This window comes from Mustela nivalis (genome assembly GCF_964662115.1).
Source record: "Mustela nivalis genome assembly, chromosome: 1".
In the NCBI taxonomy this organism is placed as follows: Eukaryota; Metazoa; Chordata; class Mammalia; order Carnivora; family Mustelidae; genus Mustela; species Mustela nivalis.
This window is the reverse complement of record NC_139020.1, coordinates 197,474,151-197,497,623: the sequence shown is the minus strand read 5'-3', so window position 1 is coordinate 197,497,623 and position 23,473 is coordinate 197,474,151. Positions and strand designations below refer to the sequence as shown.

Sequence of the window (23,473 nt, the reverse complement as noted above, 5' to 3'; positions counted from 1 at the left end):
CTTGGATCATGATCCCAGGGTCCTGGGATCAAGCCCCGCATCGGGCTCTCTGCTCCTGCTTCCTCCTCTCTCTCTGCCTTCCTCTCTGCCTACTTATGATCTCTGTCTGTCAAATAAATAAAATCTTTAAGAAAAAATACAGTATTGTATACTTTAAAATTTGCTAAGATGGTAAATTGTTTTTTAAAGATTTTATTAATTTATTTGACAGAGACAGCGCAAGTAGGCAGAAACAGGTAGGGAGAGAGGGGGAAGCAGGCTCTCCACTGAGCAGAGCCCAATGGGGGGCTCGATCCCAGAGGTTTAACCCACTGAGCCACCCAGGAGCACTAAGATGGTAAATGTTTTAAGTGTTTTTTTCACTTCTACTGCTATTAAATAGAGTAAGAGAAAGCTTTTGAGGGATGCCTGGGTGGCTCAGTCGGTTAAGCGTCTGTCTTCGGCTCAGGTCATGATCCCAGCGTCCTGGAATTGAGTCCCACATCGGCCTCCTTGCTCAATGGGAAGCCTGCTTCTCCTTCTTCCTCTGCCTGCCGCTCACCTACTTGTGTTCTCTCTCTCTCTCTGACAAATAAATTAAAAAATCTTTAAAAAAAAAAAAAGAAAGCTTTTGGAAGTGATGGATATGTTTTCAGAATAGATTGTGGTGATGATCTGATAGTTGTATACTTATCTCCAAATTTGTATACATTAAATGTGTACAGCTTTTTACATGTCAACCTTAATTCAATAAAGTGATTAAAAAAATATATAGCTTGAATACTAACCAGTCAGAACAAATGCTGACTATAAGCAATTGACACAGCTATGTCCTCATGCAAGATTGCTGTCAACTTTGCATGTACTATGATTTATATAAAAACATTGTTATTGGACATCTCAGTAAGCAGAAGATTTGATTCAATAAGTTTGATGAAATTTTTTTTTTAAGATTTTATTTATTTATTTGACCGACAGATCACAAGTAGGCAGAGAGGCAGGCAGAGAGAGAGAAGGGAGGAAGCAGGCTCCCAGGGAGCCCGATGTAGGGCTTGATCCCAGGACCCTGGGATCATGACCTGAGCCGAAGGCAAAGGCCTTAACCCACTGAGGCACCCAGGTGCCTCTGATCAAATTTTTTAATAAAGAAGATCACTCAATTTGAGTGGATATTAAAACCACATTCAAAAACACCACTAGAGGGACGCCTGGGTGGCTCAGTTGGTTAAGCAGCTGCCTTCGGCTCAGGTCATGGTCCCAGTGTCCTGGTCCCAGCGTCCTGGGATCGAGTCCCACATCGGGCTCCTTGCTCCGCAGGGAGCCTGCTTCTCCCTCTGACTCTGCCTTCCACTGTGTCTGCCTTTGCTCGCTCTTGCTTGCTCTCTCTCTGACAAATAAATAAATCTTAAAAAAAAAAAAAAAAAAAAAAAAAACACCACTAGGTAAACTCACTGAAGGTAGGGAGTTGAATTTTTTTTTACGCATATCACTGAAGCTTATAATCAAGTACCTGTCACAAAGGAAGACTCAATAAATAGTTGTTGAGGGGCGCCTGGGTGGCTCAGTCGGTTAAGTGTCTGCCTTCAGCTCAGGTCATGATCCCAGGGTCCTGGGATCATGTCCCACATGGGGCTCCTTGCTCAGCAAGAAGCCTGCTTCTCCCCCTCTCTCTCCCTTTGCTTGCATTCCCTCTCTCACTGTGTCTCTCTCTTGTCAAATAAATAAAATCTTTAAAAAAAAGTTGTTGAAAAAATGAGTGGATTTTCAAAGTGAAATAATTCACTAACATTGGACAGTACAGAAATTACCTCCATTCTTAAAAACAGATTGTGGGGTGCCTGGGTGGCTCAGTTGGTTAAGCAACCGCCTTCGGCTCCGGTCATGATCCTAGAGTCCTGGGATCGAGTCTCACATCGGGTTCCCTGCTCTGCAGGGAGTCTGCTTCTCCCGCTGACCTCTCTTCTCTCATTCTCTCTCTCTCTCTCTCATTCTCTTAAAAAAAAAAAAAAAAAAAGATTGTGTGTGTGTGTGTGTGTGTGTTTTAGTACAGATAAACAATTTCCTAATTGACTTTTTCTAGAGAAAAGATTAAGTCATAGTTGACTTCCTATGAATCTATACATGATATCAGGTGGGTGGGAAATCTCTACTTTTAAGCAACATTTTCCTATTTTATTTTGTTAAAAAATAATAAAAATGTCTTCCAAGCGAACACTAGCTTTTTTTTTTTTTTAAAGATTTTATTTATTTATTTGTCAGAGAGAGAGAGAGAGCGAGAGAGCAAGAGCGAGCACAGGCAGAGTGGCAGGCAGAGTCAGAGGGAGAAGCAGGCTCCCTGCGGAGCAAGGAGCCCGATGTGGGACTCGATCCCAGGACGCTGGGATCATGACCTGAGCCGAAGGCAGCTGCTTAACCAACTGAGCCACCCAGGCGTCCCGAACACTAGCTTTTTATGAAAGTTTCAATTATCAAGCTTTTAATGTTTTCATTGTTTATTAAGCATCTTAATTTAACGACTTTGGGTAAATCAGAACTTAACATTTCAATTTAGACAGGTGGAATCAAGAATTAATAAACAGTTAAGGTAATGGGAGCTATCACTTACACATAAACACTTCACTATAGGGACACCTGGGTGGCGCAGTCTATTGAGTGTCTGACTCTTGGTTTTGGCTGGGGTGGTGGTCTTCTGGGCCTGAGATCCAGCCCTGCATCAGGCTCTCTACTTAGCACAGAGTTGGCTTAAAGACTCTCTTTCCGGGGCGCCTGGGTGGCTCAGTGTGTTGAGGCCTCTGCCTTCGGCTCGGGTTGTGATCTCAGGGTCCTGGGATTGAGCCCCACGTCAGGCTCTCTGCTCAGCAGGAAGCCTGCTTCCCTCCTCTCTCTGCCTGCCTCTCTGCCTACTTGTGATTTCTCTCTGTCAAATAAATAAATAAATTCTTAAAAAAAAAAAAAAAGACTCTCTTTCCCTGTCCCTTTGCCTGCCCCCACCTCTCAAAATAAATCTTTTTAAAAAAATTCAATAGGGGCGCCTGAGTGGCTCAGTGGGTTGAGGCCTCTGCCTTTGGCTTGGGTCGTGGTCCCAGGGTCTTGGGATCAAGCCCTGTGTCCGGCTCTCTGCTTGGTGGGGGGCGTGCTTCCCCCTCTCTCTCTGCCTGCCTCTCTTGCCTACATGTGATCTCTGTCAAATAAATAAATATATATATAATATATATGTATATATATACATATACTATGCATATAATTTTATATTGAAATATATATATTTGTTTCAATATAAAATTATATACAAACAGTATTTAATTTGTATAATATAGTTTTCCCTGTTGGGAGCACTGGTTTCCAAATGTACTAATAAGGAGTGAGGTCCTACGGATAAAGAATCACTCTCAACTGGTGGTATACCATGGTATAACTGGTAGTATAATAGAGTAGGGGCTTTCATGAGCAGCATTTTTGTAGCATTATTAGACTTTAGACATCTTTATGTTTTTATTTTTAAAGATTTTATTTCAGAAAGAGAGAGGGTGCTTAGGTGGGGAGAGACAGGTCAGGGGAGAGGGAGAAGCACGGTCTCTGCTGAGCAGGGAGCCTAATATGGAGCTTGATCCCAGGACCCTGAGATCATGACCTGAGCCAAAGGCAGACCCTTAACCCACTGAGCCACCCAGGTGTCCCAATTTTTTTTAATTTTTTATTTTTTATAAACATATATTTTTATCCCCAGGGGTACAGGTCTGTTTGTATTTTTTTAATCAAAATTTTACAGGTATGTATTTTTTAAAGATTTTATTTATTTATTTAGGGAGAGTGAGTGGGAGGAAGGAGAGAAAGGATCTCAAGCAGACTCTGGGCTGAGTGTGGAGCTGGTCATGGGGCTTGATCCATGACCTGAGATCATGACCTGAGCCAAAATCAAGAGTTGGATGCTCAACCAAGTGAGCCATCCATGCTTTCCATACATGTACACAGGTTTTAGAAATATAGTTAGGGGGGTGCCTGGGTGGCTCAGTCGGTTGAGCATCTATCTGCCTTTGACGGGGTCATGATCCTAGGTCCTAGGATCGGGCCCCACATCAGGCTCTCTGCTCAGTGGGGATCCTGCTTTTCCCTCTCTGCCTGCTGCTCTGCCTGCTCTCTCTGTCAAAATCTTTAAAAAAAAAAAAAAAGCCACATATGCACACACACATACACATACTTAAAAAAAATACGATTAGGGGTGCCTGGGTGGCTCAGTTGGTTAAGCAACTGCCTTTGGCTCGGGTCATGATCCCAGGGTCCTGGGATTGAGTCTCACATCAGGCTCGTCCTGCTTGGTGGGGAGCCTGCTTCTCCCTCTGCTTCTGCTTGCCACGCTCCCTGCTTGTGCTCTCTGTCAAATAAATAAAATTTAAAAATAAAATTAGGATTATAGTAAAAAACAGCAGGCCTATCTTCCCCCACTTTTAATTCCCTTTTGCTTTTTGAACCAACTTGCAACCCTTTTAGCTACGCTAAAAGCTATGTATTTAGGTGCATATATCTTATGGCATATGCTAGCTAGCTTATATTGTCATTTCTTGGTTTTTTTCAGCTTCAGAGAATGACTTTCTACCCTGGAATAAGAATTTGCTTCTCGGCCTCCTTCACCATAAACTCTCATCTTCCACCATTTTAGTTAAAATTAGTTTTCATTTGAGATGCCTGGGTGGCTTAAATGCTTAAGCACCTGCCTTCGGCTCAGGTCCTGATCCCAGTGACCTGGGATCAGGTCTCACATTGGGCTCCTTGCTCAGTGGGGAGCCTCTTCCTTCCTCTTCCTTCCTCTGCCTGCTGTTCCCCCTGCTTGTGCTCTCTCTCTCTGACAAATAAAATCTTTAAAAACAAAAATCAGTTTTCAATCGTTAAATCCTTATCTAGATATCCTAGAAAAAAAAATATATATATATATATATATATCATTATTAAATTTTCCTAACGTTAAAAATTACCTTGTTTCCTTTTCTGCTGAGTTTTCTATATAGGAATCACAGTTTATTCCCAAATTTTGCAGCAGGACTAAAAAAGCCCTTATTTTTTTTTATTTCTTAAAGATTATGATAGAAAGAAGGTGTGTGTGTGTGTGTGTGTGTGTGTGTGTGTGTGTGCACGCACGCACACAAGAGAGACAGACAGACAGACAGACACAGGCAGACAGAAACAGAGAGCATGAGCAGGGGGAACCCAGTATGGGGCTCAATCCCAGGACCTGGGATCATGATTTGAGCTGAAGGCAGACGTTTAACTGACTGAGCCATCCAGGCACCTCAGAAGCTTCCTTGTTTTATACCCAAACACATCAGAAATTCTTCAGTGTCGTTTTCTTCTCAGAGTCATCTTCCTAATTCTGATCTGAACTTGGTACACTCTTGCTCTGCAGCGCAGCTGTCATCCTGAGTCCTCTCTTCACCGTCATCCTCAGCGTTCCTACCTCCCCTCTCTTGAATTACCACTTCCTCTCTCCTGTGTTGGATTCTTTGTTACTGTTTTTTTAAGAATTTTTTTTTAAGATTTTATTTATTTATTTGTCAGACAGAGATCACAAGCAGGCAGAGAGGCAGGCAGAGAGAGAGGAGGGGAAGCAGACTCCCTGCTGAGCAGAGAGTCCGACATGGGGCTCCATCCCAGGACCCTGAGATCATGACCCGAGCTGAAGGCAGAGGCTTTAACCCACTGGGCCACCCAGGCACCCCTTTTTTTAAGAATTTATTTATTTATTTGACAGAGAGAGATCACAAGTAGGCAGAGAGGCAGGCAGAGAGAGAGAGGAGGAAGCAGGCTCCCCGCTGAGCAGAGAGCCTGATGCGGAACTGGATCCGAGAACCCTAGGGTCATGACCTGAGCCGGAGGCAGTGGCTTAACCCACTGAGCCACCCAGGCACCCCGGATTTTTTGTTACTTTGATCCTATGTCCTTTTAGTTCTTAGTTTCCTCCTTGGATTTGGTGAAACATATATTCCAAAAACTTCCTGACAACAGGTACATGGCACCTAAATAATTTTTTGAGACATTGCTTATCTGAAATTCTTTATTTTCCCCTCATACTTGATTGCAAATTAGGCTAGATATAGAATTCTAGATTGGAAATTATTTTTCCCCAAAATTTCTAGTTGCTGTCATCACCACATCATTTTATATGTTGCTTTTAAGAGGTCTATGCCATTCTGAGACCTGATCCTGTATATATCACTTGCCTTTTGCTTTCTGCAATTTTTAAGGCCTTCCCATTATCTGTAGACTTCTGAAATTTTACAGTAGTGTGATTTCATGTGGCACATCATCATCTTTGGGCATCAATGAGTTCCTTTTGACCTATAAACTTGTAGGTTTTTGTTCTGGGAGTTTTTCTTTTGTTATCTTTGAAAATCTATTTTTATTCTTCTTTCTTTTGAATCTCTAGTTTTGGGTGTATATTGAATCTCCTGCATTTATCCTCTTTTTTTTTTTTTTTCTGCTGATCTATTTTCCATCTCTTTGTATTTTGTTCTATTTTATGTCCTATTTCCTTAACTGTATCTTCTCTAACTATTCTACTTGTTTCTGCTATTTTTAATTTCTAGATCCCTTTCTTATTCTCTGCTTTTATAATTCAATAGCTTTCTGTTATTAATATCCTTAATTTTTTAAAGATTTATTTGTGAAAGAGAATGCACGTGTCTGCATGTGGGAGCGGAGGGAGGGCAGAGAGAGAATAAACCAGACTGAGCCTGGAGCCTGGCACAGTTAACCCCATGACCCTGAAGTTATGGCCTGAGCTGAAATCAAGAGTCAGATGCCCAACTGACTGAGCCACACTGGTATTCCTAACTCATTAGCTATTTTATTTTAAATATTTTTAGTTTGCTTAGTTTGCCTGGCAATGGTCACAAAAAGTCTATGTTCTTATCTTTTATAGCTGGACACTAAAATTATATTTTTCAGGTAATGTCCCAATCTCTTTCATAAAAAGCATAAGGTTTGTAGACCCCTAATGATTCTATAAAATCCTCCTTTTATTTATTTATCTTTTAAAGATTTTATTTATTCATTTAGGAAGAGAGAGAGCACATGAGGGGCAGAGGCAGAGAGATACTCTTAAGTAGACTCCTCACTGAGCAGGGACCACCTCCCCAACATGGGGCTTACTCCCATGACCCCAAGATCATGACTCCAAGATCACAACTTGAGCCAAAAACAAGAGTTGGCTGCTTAACTGACTGAGCTACCTAGCCACCCCCAAATTCTCCTTTTAAAGTCAAATCGGGGGGCACCTGGGTGGCTCAGTGGGTTAAGCCGCTGCCTTCGGCTCAGGTCATGATCTCAGAGTCCTGGGATTGAGTCCCGCATCGGGCTCTCTGCTCAGCAGGGAGCCTGCTTCCTTCTCTCTCTCTCTCTCTGCCTGCCTCTCAGTGTACTTGTAATTTCTCTCTGTCAAATAAATAAATAAAATCTTAAAAAAAAAAAAAATAAAGTCAAATCGGTGGAGCATCCACAAGACTTAGTATGAAGAGTAGTCCATTTTAGGGTTCAAAAACTGAATCTGCATTTATATTGCAAAGAGTGAAGAAACAAAACCTGTAAAAAATTTTAATGGCAGTTCATGTCTGAATCTTTTCAAAAGTGGGATATTTATTTGAGGAATAATTCTTATAGTTTCTTTTTCATTAAATTAATATTGCTGGGACACCTTGGTAGCTCAGTTGGTTAAGCTTCCAACTCTTGGTTTTGGCTCAGGTCTTGATCTCACAGTTGTTAGATCAAGATCCAGGACAGGCTCTGCACTTAGCACAGTTTTCTTTGGATTCTTTCTTCCTCTCCCTCTGCTTCTCCCCAACTATAATAAATAAATAAATAAATAAATAAATAAATAAATAAATAAATAAATAAATAAAATCAATCTTTGGGGTGGGGAGAGAGATACACCTGGGTGTCTCAGTGGGTTAAGCCTCTGACTCTTGATTTCTTAGGTCATAATCTCAAGGTCATGAGATGAAGCCAGAGTAGGCTCCATGCTCAGTGGGGAATCTGCCAGAGATTCTCTGTCTCTTTCTCCTTCTGTCCTATTCCCTCTGCCTCTCAAAATAAATAAATAAAATCTTTAAAAAAAAAATTAATATTACTCTCAGAACTATCTACCCATTCTTACACTCAAAGAAATAGTCATTAGACTAAAATGTTTCCAGAAATTTTGGTCTACCAGAAGGAAGTCACTAGCTTCTAAAGCCATTGTTGCTATGAAAATGAAAGCTGGTCAGTTTTACTGTAGTAACCACTTGAGTTGCTAGTATTTGCTTATTTAAGATACATGGAGAGTAAATTTTAAAAAGAAATAAGTGGTTTGTTTTGGCAATGGTCAGAAAAAGTCTATGTTTTCATTTTTTTGTAGCTGTACACTAAAATTTTTCAGGGTTGAGTCTCTAAGTCTAATCAAGCACTGTTTTGATGCTCTACCAGGTGAAGTCCTGCCATGTTCATGGAATCAATTCTGTTACATACTTTTAGTATTCCACAAGGATTTGATTTCTTTTTTCTTGTTTATTGTAGTGAGACTCTATACAACCTCATTTCACATATCAGAGAAAGCATTCACAGGGTAAGTAGAGCTACATGTCAAAGAATTAGAACATTTTACATTTTAAGAAGTTTACTAATTACATTGACCTTAATTCATATAGGATTGTAGTATTTTAACTATCTTTTTAAAAATCACTTAATGACGATACTCCAAGTTAGTAAAATAAGGCAATGGTCTGTGAATTCATTCTTAATTTGGGGTTGCTTAGTTGCAGACATCTGTGGAAAAGTCTGAGGAACATCTCAGCTCAAGAAGCCAATCTATTTTGGATGGTTTGGAGACCCTGGCCAAGACCTGTGAGTATCTTGTATTTGAGGTTATCAGCAGAGGGCACTAGTGAGCAGTGAACTGAACTTTTTGACCCTACCCATGTTTCCTGTCAGGGGTGAGGTTCTGTAGTGTGGCAGATGAGATGATGGGTACATTAGGTTAGCCCTGAAGAGATGTGGATCACGCTCAGCTGGGTAGTGGGGCCCACCTAGATGTTGGGAATGTTCCTGGTCCCTAGATGCCCTCTGTGAAGCATTAATCTAATCCTCCACCAGTAATCCCGCTGCCTCCGTAGCTCTGCCAGATTTCTCATCTCACTGCCTCAAGTGAATCAGCAGCATCCCTGAGTCCCTAACGAGTTGCTAGCTGTGCTGTCTATAAAGACATTTTTCCCTTAGGACTTAGAAATAAAGACTGCTCCCTTAGGAGTTAGAAATACTCCAGTCACCTCATCTTCTTCTTGCTTGCCTTGGTTTCAATGAGAGCTGTTTTGTAGTGAATCACAACATCTTTCTCCATTCCAGTTAGTGGTCTGTAAAGTCTCCTGTTCTACCAATTAGTGATTTATGTTTAGATAAAACTATGGGCCTGGCTCTTATGAAACAGAAGAGTCATAATACTGCTGCTCTTGGGGGCGGACACCTCTGTAGGACCAGCAGCTTCTCAACTAAATTGCAAGATGATGACGGCATCTGCACTTGTTTGGATTTGTCTGCGTGTTTATTTTTTTATTTTAAACAAATTGAAGTCAACTTATTTAAATGTCTTGGAATGGATTGCTCATGATTTACAAAAATTGATGCCTTTGTGTGGTTTAGAAATTAATCTCCATCTGTCTGCCAAAAAGCACTGTACTGTCTGCTGGCTTCCAACCTGGGTATCCCACACACAGGGCAACTGTGCGTCTGTTTGGAAACCCGTTCTGGAAGCCTGGGACTGTTGCCCTCACAAGAAGTAGCAAGACAAAGAGCAGAAGCATATCAGGAGTGCTTCCTTTGTATAGCATGTTGGAATAACTCATAGTGCATTCCTGAGGAAAGCACTCCTTTTGCTTTCTACATTTGAAACTAGGTGAAGTACAAAAAGGAGGATTGCAGGCAGCGACGGTATGACATTCTTAGCTCAGATCAGGGAATGGAAGTGCCCAATCTCCCAGTACAAGATCGAGGTAGAGGGAGGACTAAAACCGGGTCTGGGTTATGTAGGCAGAGGGACCCTGATCCTTCATCCTGATGGTTCCTTTTTAGAGGATAAGACTCAGGACAAAGAGCCACATTGATAGGGCAAACAGTAACAGACACTGTGGCATGATATTATTTACAAAGCCGATAATTTTTTAAAAGATTTTATGTAGGTATGTATTTAAAGATCTTGAACAGGGGAATGGACAGAGAGAATGGGAGAGAGCAAATCTCCAGCAGACTCCACACTCAGCATGGAGCCCGAGTTGGGATCAATCAGGTCTCGATCCCAAGACCCTGAGATCATGACCTGAGCTGAAATCAAGAGTCAGATGCTTAACCAACAGCTACCCAGGTAATCCTAGAAAGCCTGATTATTCTTGAAAATGGCACAAGTATCCTGTTCAGAGTCATTCCTTTTCTTGACAAGTAGTGATCAGGATCAGGAAGTTAGTCATTGAAAAAGGAACCAGACAAATCCTCTATCATCATATGGTATGGCCCAGTCTAGCTGTCCTGAAGCACTGAATCTGCCAGTCAGTACAGTCTGCAGCCTTCAGTATGCGCTCACTGTGGCTCACAAGGAAAGGGGAAAGATATTGTGCGAAAATGCTCTTGTGTTAATAATGTAATGGGTCCTTTCACAGAATGCGGTCATGAAAACTTTCCCCAGTCACAGTCTGTCTGTTCAACCAGAGGGATCCCTCAAAGTCGTCTAATCTAACTCCTCTTGTCCTTCAGGTGAGGACTAAGGACCAGAGTAATAGAGAATGAGTTACCAAGGCCATTCGCACCCTACTTTAATTTAGGTTTTGGTGGGCTAATTAGTAAAGAGCACTACTACCTAATAGGTATAAGTTCTATTGAAAAATAAGATCATTAGGAAAATAAAAAGGAGTGCTATTGAAAATCAGAAAGTGGGGGCTCCTGGGTGGCTCAGTCGGTTAAGCATCCAACTCTTGATCTCAGGGTTGTGAGTTCAAGCCCCATGTTAAAATAACAAAAAAGAAAGAAAATCAGAAAATGTCTTCTTTGGAAAACAAATAACTCTATACATAAAAATAAATTCCATATAGGGGCTTCTGGTGGCTCAGTGGGTTAAAGCCTCTGCCTTCGGCTCAGGTCATGATCCTAGGCTCCAGGGACCGAGCCCCACATCAGGCTCTCTGCTCAGTGGAGAGCCTGCTTCCCCCTCTCTCTCTCTGCCTGCCTTTCTGTCTACTTGTGATCTGTGTCTGTCAAACAAATAAGTAAAATCTTTAAAAATAAATAAATAAATTCCATATGAATCAATATAGTAAGTGTAATAATAAATCATAAAAAGAACTATAAGAAAAATGGGCAACGTTTTTAATAATTTTGGAGTGGAGAAATGTCTTTCTAAGCAAGGCACATATAATCATAAAGAAGAATGAGGTCAGGGGCTTCTGGGTGGCTCAGTGGGTTAAAGCCTCTGCCTTCAGCTCAGGTCGTGATCCCAGTGTCCTGGGATCGAGCCCCGCATTGGGCTCTCTGCTCAGTGGGGAGCCTGCTTCCTCCTCTCTCTCTGCCTGCCTCTCTGCCTACTTGTGATCTGTCAAATAAATAAATAAAATCTTTAAAAAAAAAAAAGAAGAATGAGGTCTATCTTTATGAACCATGTTGAAATGGAAATAGCTATTCATCATTAAATAGTAACAGCAAGGTGCTGCTTATGTGCACATAATTTACTCCAGGACGCAGCTTGTGGAGGACTGTGACCAGTTAGTGAAAATTGGGAAGGCTTTCCTAAAAAAATGGGAGACTCAACAATCTCTTATACATGCAGGCTTCCAGACCTTTCCACAGGCTGTCATCAGCATGGCAGGGAGAGCAAAACTACAGAGTACGTAAATAGAAATGAATAAAAAATTTATCTCCAAAGAAAACAGAGATACAGTCCAGAATATGGAAATGGATTTTAAATGGCATTTTTATAAAACAAGCTAAAAATACCTGATGTTTATGGCCAAAGCAGAAATGAAATGAGTCCCTTTCTACAAAACACCATACATATACATACATATACATGCACACGCACATGATCTATAATCCGTACGTGGATATGCACATGTATCAATGTATCAGTGCAAAGTTCCAGAAACTGCTCATAATGTTAAATTCCAGAAAGTGGAATCAAGGTCTGCATAGGAGAGAATCAGTCAATTTTTCATTGCATACGTTTTTATACTGTTAAAGGTTTGAGCTATTTTCTTAAGGTTTTTAAAAGGAAAAAGAATAAACTTTGAAAGTAATGAGCTTGATACAAAAGCTCCTGTGAGAAAAAGAAGATCTCAAACATACATTTCCCAGGGGCCAAGGAAAGAATATACAGGGCCACAGATAGATGCTTTCTGAGTACTGAATCTGGAATTGAACAATTTTCTTGCCTTCCCCATTCTCTGCTTTTGTGGTTGGTAATGTTCACTGTTGCTAAGAAACATTGCTATTTAGGAATTCATCTAGGATAGGATAATTACATTTGCTTTCTACTACAAATATCTACAAGGATGTCTGGAAAAATATTTGACTAATTGAGTTTAGGAATAGGAATCCAGTATTTGAAACATAAGTAAACAGCCTTTTTCTAATTGGTTGACATATGGAATTTAACTTTGTATTGAGTAATAGAAAATTTGCTTTCTAAAAACTTCTTTTTTTACTGTGGTAAAATATACATAACACAAAATTTATCATTTCTTACTGCTATTTTGCAAGACTACACTGACTTGCCTATTTCAGTCATAACAAGCTCTTTCACTTTGCACTTGCTGTTTTCTCTTATCTGAGTAAACTTTCCCTAATCTTTGCAGGGCTAGCTCCTTTCAGTCCTTCTGGTTTCACTTAAATGTCTCCAACTCTGATGACCTTATCCGAAATAAATGTCCCCCACTCTGTTATTTTTGTGATAACCCTTATCATAGCATTTATTACATCTTTCACTTATTTATGTATATATTTATTTTTTATTTTTATTTTTTCCTTTTCAAAACTGCAAAAATTCCTGTATGTGGTAGACAGTTTTGTTCAAGATCATTTCCATGTTCCTAGCACAGTATCTGATAATAATTTTCAGATGAAACTATAAATATCCAAATAATACATTCAAACACATCATGAATTCTTTCTGTTTTATTTTCTTTTTTTTTAAGATTTTATTTATTTATCAGAGAGAGAGAGGAAGAGAGCGGGCACAGGCAGACAGAATGGCAGGCAGAGGCAGAGGGAGAAGCAGGCTCCCTGCCGAGCAAGGAGCCCGATGCGGGACTCGATCCCAGGATGCCGGGATCATGACCTGAGCCAAAGGCAGCTGCTTAACCAACTGAGCCACCCAGGCGTCCCTTTTCTGTTTTATTTTCTCATTAGAGATGTTCTGCCTGGAGCTCAGTCTTCCAGCTCCAAACTGGGCAGGTTACTCCTGAGGTCCCAATCCTAGGACTTGGCTTCACCATCATTCTGAGCATCCTCCTTTCGTCCTCAGTCTTGAATCCCTTTGTTTCATGGACTTTGGTTTACACTTGTGTTTGGTGATACACATCTTTCAGTAGCTTTCTGAGAAAAAGTATATGGGAGGGAACTTTCTTATACACGCATGTTTGAAAATGTCTTCTATCTCCACATGGGTGTAGAATCCTAGGGGAAAATGCTTTGTCCTCAGAATTTCTAAGGCATAGCTCCATTGTCTTCTATTTTTAATTTGCTTATTGAGATGTTTGATGCCATTTTTCTTCTTGATTCTTTATGTTATCTGGGTACCCCCTACTATCCCTTATATGCATATTTTTTGAGCCTCCTGTTTTCCCTTGATATTTTGAGAACCAACTGGAAAAGTGCCATAGAGCATATAATTTAGTAACATAGCAGAAATTAACAAAAAAATGAAATGAGAAAAAAAGATGCCATTTATAAATCCAACACAGAAGATAAACTACCCAGGAATAACTTAACAAGGACATGCAACTCACCCATTTTTTTTTTTTTAATGGCTTCTTCTGCAGGAGAAGGAAAGGCCTTCTCCTGCAAAGTTACAATTTACCCCTTTTCCTTCTTCTACCTTATGATTTACTTAATTATACGAAAATTGTTTATCTAGAACTTATGTTAATGTAAGAAATCTGAAATGTAAGTCTCCTTTTAGAAGGGGATTATGTTTTATTTTAAAGAGAAACTCTGAATAAATCACTTAAGCTTCATTAGATAGCGTGTGTTAAATTCCTGCCCTTGAACTGACAAGAGAAGACAAAAGAGACAGAATAGTTGGAACATGGGGAACTAACCAAAGCAACTATCAGATTGAGGCAAGTTTTCAAATAAGACTAAATTTGAGAAGGGGTTTGGTTTTTTGGTTGTTTTTTTTTTTTTTTTTTTTTTACTTTTTGTGTTTTTTTTCCCCCCCAAATATTTTATTTATTTGTCAAAGAGAGAAAGAGAGCACAAACAGGAGGAGCACCAGACAGCGGGAGAAGCAGACTCCCCGCTGAGCAAGAAGCCTGATGCAGGGCTCAGTCCCAGGACCCCAGGAGCGTGACCTGAGTGAAAGACAGACGCTTAACCTACTGAGCCACCCAGGCATCCCATAAATTTGAGTTTGATATCCTGTCTTTCCAATCACCAGATGTCACTCTGATGTTCCTTCCATTTATTGCAAAGAGTTAAGCACTCTCTTGTTGCCAACTTTTTACCCACCTAAAATGAAAAAAAAAATTGTCAAGAATCTTAGAACACCCTTTAAATAATTATGAGAAGAGCAAAGGAATATCTGGTGTGTTATTCTGATTATTTGTAATTTATACTTGTTATGCATTTAAAATGTATGTGAACTCACAATAGTTTATAGTGTATAGTAGATCTTCATCAAATATTTGTTGAATAAATGTAAGAGTGTCTTCATATGACCTGCCGCTTAGGAAGAGAGAGGCAACAATTGCAACACAATGCGTTACTCTGTGTGTATGTGTGTGTGTGTGTGTGTGTAAAGTCTCCCTATGCCAAAGAGACAAATCAGTATCAGTCCTGAGTGGTTAGCATTCATGTCACCAAGTTCATTACTGCCCAAATGTAAATAGGACATAAATAAGTGGTGGGTGATAGGTGGTAAGTGATGGTAGAGCACACACATAGTGCCAACAGCAGAGAAAAGGAGCCCCCAAGCTAGCCAGGAAGTGCTGTTTTCCAAGGAGGTGACTGCTGAGAGCAGAGGGAAGAGCAGGAATGAACTGCACTGAGGGGCGCCTGGGTGGCTCAGTCGGTTAAGCATGTACCTTTGACTCAGGTCATGAACCTGGAGTCCCGGGATCAAGCCCTGTGTCAGGCTCCCTGCTCAGTGAGGAGTCTGCTTCTCCCTCTGCCCCTCCCCCTACCCATGTACTCTCACACTCAAACAAATAAAACCTTAAAAAAAAAAAAGAGTTAGTTGCACTAAAGTGGTGATTGAGGGGAATGGGTAGAATCGAGAAGGAATAGAAGCATAAGTACTCCAAGGGAACAGCATGCACGAGGCCAACGGTGAGAGAGAGACTGCGTAGGAAACAGACCTCAGCGATGTGGAGGCGGACGGAGTGGGTAAGGGGAAGTGAGCCTGGGTCTTCATGGCCAGTTTAAAGGTTTGGACTTCCGGGATGCCTGGGTTGCCTGGGTGCCTGGATGCCTAGATGGTTGGACATCTGCCTTCAGGTCATGATCTCCTGGTCCTGGGATGGAGCCCCATGTCGGGCTCCCTGCTTGGCAGGGAGTTTTTCTCCCTCTGCCTCTCACCCTGCTTGTGCTCTCTCTGTCTCTTGTGTGTGTGTCTCTCTCTCACATGAATAAATAAAATCTTTTAGAAAAATAGAGATTCAGACTTCATCCAGTGGCCAGTGGGGTGCTGTTGAAAGTTTCAGTATAGGTTTCAGAGGAGGCATGATCATATCTACGTGCTGAAGAGGTCACTTCTGATGACAGGACCAAAAAGGTAGGCCAAGGAGGAGGTTGGTGCTGTCATCTGGGCAACAGGTTTCAGAGTCCCCAGGAGGTGCTGAGCTTGGGTCTGCCTTGGTCAGAATGTCCCCAGGGAAGAAGGGAAGAAGAGACAGTAGAAGAACCACCCTACTCTGGCTTCCTCTCCTCACCAAGGCTGATCTGGCTGGAGAGGCCTGGGCACTAGCAGAGCAGGCTCAGGTCATGCATGCCAGATTCCAGCTCCTCCCTTTTTGCTATTGTGGGCTGGGCGGGGTCGGGCATGCCATAGTCTTCATGGAGTGATTGTCATTTTTCTGTATTTAGTGCAAGAGACCGTGCGGGCCCAGAGTGATCTGGTGTTGGAAACGGTGCATGACAAAGGCAACATGGAGCAGGTCATCTTTGAGATACAGAAAAGATTTGAAGCTGTAAGTGTGGATCCTAACCTCTTTCCTCAACTATATTTTTAGCTTTGTCACTAAGACCCAGAGGGACTCCTTTAAAGTCACGATTTTTTTTTTTTCCAGCCACGAGCAGAAGCCAAATAGGTCCCTTGGTAATGGGCCAGGGTAGGGGCATTTCCATCTCTAAGATTCTCTGGCATGATGGGGACCCAAGAGGCCCTGCTCCAGAATGTTGCCATGCTTCTTCTGGAAAGCACCCAGCCAGGGACAAGCTTTGGTTTCTGCTAGCACATCTTCTGGTTGGTTCCACGTTTCATTGTGCATTCTGAGTTGCAGTGCCTATAGCTCTTTTCTCACTCTCTTTCCCTAGAGACAAGCAGAGTTTATAGAAATGAGATCCGACCTGAAGCACCTTGAAGCTTTAGTGGCCCAGCAGAGTAAGGACTTCCAGCAGCTGTGTGAGCAGCTAGGCCAGCTAAATGTGGCCAGTGTCCTGGCAGAGCTGAAGAGATTGATTTCAGACCCTCGGGTAGCCAGGCATGTGAAAGACAGCACTTCCCAGACCTCACCACCTCTGGCCCAGAGCCTCCATTTCACCAGGCAGGGCAGGTACGCTTCTGAGGAGGCAGTTCTGTGGCCGGCGCAGGCCCCCGCTGCTGTACGGACTCGGAGTATGGGCTCCCTGCAGCCTGGAGAGTTTGGTGTCTGTGGTGAGAGAGCAGAAAGCGGTGCTCTCCAAGAAGAGGCTATGCGGCAGGCAGCTGGAACCAGCAGAAGAAACAGGCGAGTCAAGGACAGGGCTGTGCAGACCAACCGCAGGAACTGGACGGGTCCTAAAACCAGCTCTGAGAACCATGGCGCCGGCTCCCCAGGCCCCGAAGTTCCTGGTGGTAAGGACTGGGTTTCTCAGGGAGCCTCAAGGCTTCTACCCCTGGACTCAAACAAATTTGCAGCCAGCATTAAGAACACCTGCCCAAAATGTCAAGCTGAAGGTGTGTCTCCATGTGATCCTCGTGAACAGAGGCTGGTGACTGCACAGAAAAGCAGACCTGTGGAAAGAGGGAGGAAAGGCAGAAAGCAGGCGCCCAGGAAGTCCCAGAGAGGCAGGCTCCGAGCCAGGAAGCAAGAACAAGCCCCTAGCAAAACCTGTGCTGTCATTCCTAAATACCCTCAGCCGCCAGTTTCTGGCCCACAAAGCCCCCCGCTGGAGCAGCAGAAACCCCGTGCTCAACCCCTGCATCTGTGGGGCCCCAACAGCCCCACAAAACCAGTCAGCGCTGTTCTGGGAGGAAGAGTCATGCGCAGTAAGGCAGTGAGGGCAGCGCAAGGAGACCTCTTAGAACTCAGTGGGCTTTCTTCCCAAGACAACAGCCTGCTTGCAACCAGTTCCCAGGGGGACCACCAGATGAGCTGGTTCAGCGACCTCAACCTCGGAAGTTCAGACCCCCCTGTGTGCAAGGAGCCAGGGAAGAGTATGCTCTATGATCTGGGTTTTGATAGCAGTGATGATGGCTTCTGACCCGCCCACAAAATTCTTCAGCTGGTAGTTGATGGGTGGCAGCTGGAAAGACACACGATCCCACACTGAGGCCCGCGAACAGCAGGAAGTCCCTGCCGGCAGTGCGCAGGCTCAGAGGCCCTGCTGGGGTCAGTGCAGGGTGGGTGCGGGGCTGGCGGAGCAGATCTGGGCTGCTGGGTTCCCGGTGCTGCCCGTGACAGGCGTGAGAGCTGCGTGCGTCCTTATTTATTGGAGGGAAGTGTGTGAGGACGGTGGTGCGGAGCTGGGCCAGCAGCCCGGTTGCAGGGAATCAGGAGCGGCGTGTGGTTTCGGTGAAACAGGAGGGCTAGCGAGTGGCAGCAGTGCTCCCACAGAACCGTTGTGTGTGGCAGCACGACTCCCCAACACAACATTTTTGGTCTTCACAGTATTTCCTGCATATAATCAATATTTTTCCAGGCCTCAGGTTTTTGTTGTTATTATTTTTATCCAGTTTTACTGTCAAGAGTGCTTGCATTTTTTGATCAGTGGATGTATTACTACAGAACACACTAAATCTGTCCTCTTGTGCACAGAGAAACAGAGACTGTTACGCTGCCAGTGGAAGAGAGGTGACCCGCACCCAACAAATGCCCAGAGGGGCGCTGTACACCAGCCACACAGTCCCAGTTTTCTTCTTGGCTGTTTTCCCCCATCCTGTTTTCAGCCATTCTTCAAGCAAATGAGAGCATCTAAGGGTCCAGCAATATTTCTGGAGAGCATTGGGCTTATATGAGACTTTGGCTTTCTTATACAGAGAGTTTTGAATTTTTGTTATACATATATATTTCTTTTGTAATAAAAAATAAAACATATAAAACATGTAAAAGCATGGTTTTGGCGGGCATCTGGGTGGCTCCGTGGTTAAGCGTCAGACTCGGCGCAGGTTGTCCTCTCAGGTTCTGAGACTGAGCCCGGAATGTGGCTCTGCACTGAGCATGGAGCCTGCTCAAGCTCTCAGTCTCCCTCTGTGCCTCCCCCGACTCATGCTCACTCTCTCTCTCAAAAACCCCACAAAAATCTAAAACACTTAAAAGCATATTTTTTTCATTAAGTTTATTGAAGGGATATCCCATCAACTTAATCAAATGGATAAGAGAGATACCATCTTTTTACCTGTAGGCTTTTCCCAAGAGGACTTTGATAAATAACATCCTACTCAGACTGCTTTCTCTTCCTTTATTGTTTGAAAGTAAAAATCCTCACTGGATGGATTGGCTTCCAGAATCTGCTCATTTTCTTGTTTTAATACTCCTTAAATTCAGATTAATTAACATACAGTGTGTCATTAATTGCAGGGGTAGAGTTGAGTGACTCATCAGTTGCATATAACACCCAGCGCTCATCACATCATGTCCCTCCTTAGTGCCCCTCACCCAGTCACCCCGTGCCCCAACCCTGTCCCCTCCAGCAACCCTGTTTGTTCCCTAGAGTTAAGAGTCTCTTATGGTTTGTCTCCAGCTCTGATTTTATTTTTCCTTTCCTTCCCCTATGTTCATCTGTTTTGTTTCTGAAATCCTACATATGAGTGAAAGGATATATTTGTCTTTCTCTGACTTACTGCGCTTAGTATAATACCCTCTAGTTCCGTGTCGTTGCAGTAGTAATGACTTCTAAGGCAGTAGTAAATGACTCTAGGGCCTCTGAGTGGACCGTTATAGAAAGCAATGGTTCTTGATTTATTTCTTATTTTGACATTCATTTTCAAGGGGGTGTGTCACACAAAAGTCTGAGTTTAATTTGCCTTCGACACCTTTGACAGGGATATCAGGCACCAGCCTAAGCTGCTCTTACTCTGGTTTCCAGACCGAGGACATTCTGTGGCCTGAAGCTGGGAGCTACAGGCAATGGCAGCAGCCCTTTCCAAGGCCAAGGGAGTAGCCTTGGACTCCCTCTCAGGCTGCTCAGCCTTTTCTCTCCCTGTGAGACTCACTGGATGTCTCTTTACCCTGCCCTCTGCCAGCCTCTACAGCCTTCCCTACTGGTTTCCTCTGTGCAAGGAAAGCATGGGAGGAAGGGGCCCAGTCCCGCCGTAGGTTCCTTCCAGCCCTTCTCAAACTTGACTACAGGTGGCTGCTGTGTGGTTAGCATAAGGCTTGTAGACCATAGGGGTTTGTATCTGGAAATCTTTAAGTTGAAAAGTTTAATCATTTTGGGGTGCCTGGGTGGCTCAGTTAGTTAAGCAGCTGCCTTCAGCTTAGCAAGGAGCCTACTTCTCCCTCTCCCTCTTCCCCTCCCCCTGCTCGTGCTTTCTCTCTCTCTCTCACAAATAAAATCTTTAAAAAATTAAAAAGAAAGAGAACAGTTTAATCGTTTTAATTCAAAGTTGAGAACCTGTTGAGAGAACGCCATTAATATTTATGACTGTGGCCTTCCCATTGAAGGGTCTGTCCAACTCTGAAATGCCAAAGGAGGACCCTCTGTTCTTTGATTCTGCTGTGAGTTACGAAATCCTGTATTTCTTCAGAAGTATTTCTTTTTGGAGTCAAAGATCAAGTGACTCAATGTTCTATGAGCTGGGTGTTTTTGTAGAAAGAGCAGTAAATTTATCTCCTAACAAGCCTGGGTTAATTAAAATTACACTGCCTGTCTCTGGTAATCATCAGGAAAGGATATTCTGTTTCTTATTTTATTCCTAAGACTTTTTTTTTTTTTTTTTTTAAACTGTGTTCCTGCCAGATTTGGTGAGCGTGACATAGCCCAGGCACATCCCCAAAGCACACAGCGTTTTTGGCTCTTTGGATGCTGAGAGAGATGTGGCTCCACGGTGGGGGGAGGGGGGATGTCGGGGGAGGTCTAGGGACCTAGAGCCCAGAGAGCCACCTAGGGCTGCCTCCCTTTGACAATGACCCCAGCCAACCACATCACCTAATTGTCTTGACATTCAAGTATCAATTTAAATGTCACCTACAGAGAGGTCTTTTGGTGACCTTTTCTGTAGAAGCTTGCCTTACTCACTGCCCATTGCCTTCCCTTGTAATTTTCTCGCACAGCCCCATCTCAAATGGTGTATTGATGTGCACACCTATGTTTTACCCGCCTTGCTGGGGGGGGGCTATAAACCTCGGAAGCAATAACAGCGTCTGCCTCACCCCTGCGGTACCCCCAGCATCCGGGAGAGTGTCTGACACGAGCAGACACTTGACAAATACTGAGAGCAGAGATTTCTTGCTCACCATTTGAACAGTTCCCTGCAGCCCTGTCCCAAAGTCAGTTCTCCAGCATCCCCTTGCAACCTCCCTTTTTAGCATTTTGTCTGAAAAGTTCCAAAGGGCTCCTGATGAGGGGTCTCCCGCAGTACGGCCTCTTCTCTCCCCGGCCAGATGCCAGCAACCCTTCTCCACCCAGAGTGCCCAGAATGTAGCCTTTCTGTACTCAAAAAAAGATAGTTGCTTCCTACAAGGGTTGAGCAGTTTTGAAAATTTTTTCATGCCAGGCCTTAGGCCAAAACCTTTCATCAAATCAGTCATTTTCCAGCTGGCCGAGCACAGAGAGTCCTTCCCCACTAAGGCTAGGATTCATTGTCAAGTAGATTTCCTAAGTAAAACTTTGTCTACTCTATAAATATTTATCTGGAACATAAAATATTAACATTCTCCCACATACTCCAGGGAGAAAGCAGATTGCCAGAGCCTCAGACAGTCTTGCCATGAAAGCCTTTTCAGTAATTATCTGCAATCAGGTGCAGTGGCCTCTGTCGTCTGCATGCCTTCTTCACCGGTCGCTGCCATATTAAACGTCCTGGGGCCAGCTGGTGGAGATGGCACGCTGATACCCAGTGAGCCCCAACCTGGCCATTCAGGAAGAGGGAGCTTGGCCTGAATTAGGCCTCTTTTGCAAATCTCTTCCTCAATTTCTTTGACCACTAACAGCTCACAACCCCTATAGTAGGAGGATGGTGTCGCTGCCCTACCAGCACATTCCTGGGTGCACAGGGGAAGGACACATGCCCCCAGGTTTTCTGTTCCCTTCTGCCGGGTCTCTGATCCCCTTGCGGTTTGCCCTGGGATAAGAAGTGGGGGTCCAAGGAGTCAGAACAGGTGGGCCAGGAGGTAGCTCTCCTAGTCCCCCAGTGAGAGGGAGCAGGAGGCAGGGGGAGGGGAGCCTGGAGACCCAGAGATGAGAAGGCAGGCCCCAGTGCCTGGCTGAGCCGGCTGGAGCCACACAGAAACAGAGGCTTACTAACCGGAAGTGCCCCCAGAGCTCACCTGGCAAGATTTCAGACTTTAGCCCGATGTGGCTAGATAGCCACGTCCAGGAATGTGGAGGACGTGGCAATAGGGACGAAGCTGAAGCCAGGGTCAACATTTCCAGCCCATGGCCATCCCTAAATTCTCCTTTTGAAAGACCTGTTCCTCGGCTCCCAGGCCTTAGCTGCGGCTCTCTGCTCCTTGCTGACTGACCTTCACGCAACCATTGGCTCGTCTCTCCATTTTCCTACCCCTTCTTCCTCAGCCGTCCTTGCCTGCCCCCCCCCCCACCCCACCACCAGCAGGTCCTAGGAGCTTCTAGGAGCGGACCAGCTCCCACCTTACAAAGTCTTACTAGTCTGCATATAGAGCCGCTTTCTAGTGGCTTGGGCAGGGACACTGGTGGGATGTAGCCAGGGGACCTGGAGACCTCTTACAGGGCTAGATGGGCCCCACTTCTCACGTGCCTTGTGCTGTGGCTTGAATTTGCAGTTTGTGACTAGCAGGTTCCAAAGCTCCTATTTATTCTTGAGGTTGCCTTGTTTCTATTTTGAGTCTGCTAATCCAAATCACAGTTTGGTGTTTCCACGGAAACAATTCAGTGATTGTTTGGTTTGCCAAGATGAGCTGCGGGGGAGAGAACCAAATGACGTAAAACATTTTTAGTTTCTCAAATATGACTATCATTGTCTCCCCGAGAAGCCTTTGGTCCCAGCCCCCTGAAAACCTGAGGAAGTTGTATTAAAATAAATGTTCTAGACTCCTGTTCCCCTTCTAGCTAAGTCCTTGGAGCCCCACTCCCTGAACACCCCCGCTGTACGTGCGTGAGCACATATCTGCCCAGTAAAGCAGATGACAAAGGGAGGAAGGTCTCCTTGGGGCACCTCAGGGAGTCAGGGATATGGAGACAGGAGTGCATGTCGCCAGGGAAATGGCCATATGGCTCCCCCTGTTAGTCTGGGACTGGAGAGCCAGAGGCTCAAGGCTCACCTGCTTTAACTGAATAGCTGTGTTTCTACAGTGAAGAAAATCTCCTCATTCAAGGATCCCAGGACGAATTACCCCTCTGGTAAATCTGAATTTTTACATAAAGGCTTAGCTAAAATAGCAATATGTCTCTGTCCGTCCCATGAGGGAGAGCTTGGTCCCTCCCCCATGCTGACCCTTGTTCTCAAGGACCACTCTAATCCTTTCCTTTGTTTTTTTCAGTCTTCTGTGGTTAGGGCTAGCCCCCCCCCCCCCCCGTTCCCAGCACCCACTCCCTGTGCAAAGACCCTGGGGGAGCAGGAATGGAATGCTGAGCAGCAGCTCCAAGAGACCTGGAGCTTCCAGTCCCTGGACCCCGAATCCTTAAGATCAAGGTCCTGTGAGTCCTCCCGTTACAG

General features: G+C 43.9%; 1 protein-coding gene across 12 annotated transcripts in view; it reads left to right on the top strand.

Annotated features, from left to right (window-relative positions):
- The window catches only part of IHO1 (interactor of HORMAD1 1), a 44,482-nt gene extending 25,755 nt beyond the window's left edge, over positions 1–18,727 (top strand). For 10 of the 12 annotated variants that reach the window (XM_082704168.1, XM_082704163.1, XM_082704170.1 and 7 more), the window contains 5 exons: positions 8,521–8,569; positions 8,760–8,847; positions 16,282–16,385; positions 16,732–18,008; positions 18,435–18,727. In XM_082704168.1, the coding sequence (XP_082560294.1) occupies positions 8,521–8,569; positions 8,760–8,847; positions 16,282–16,385; positions 16,732–17,880 (1,390 nt within the window). In that variant the 3' untranslated portion in view covers positions 17,881–18,008; positions 18,435–18,727. The remainder of the gene's footprint in view (positions 1–8,520; positions 8,570–8,759; positions 8,848–16,281; positions 16,386–16,731; positions 18,009–18,434) is intronic. The other 2 variants (XM_082704169.1, XM_082704164.1) reach the window with 2 other exon arrangements.
- Positions 18,728–23,473: the final 4,746 nt, after the last annotated feature.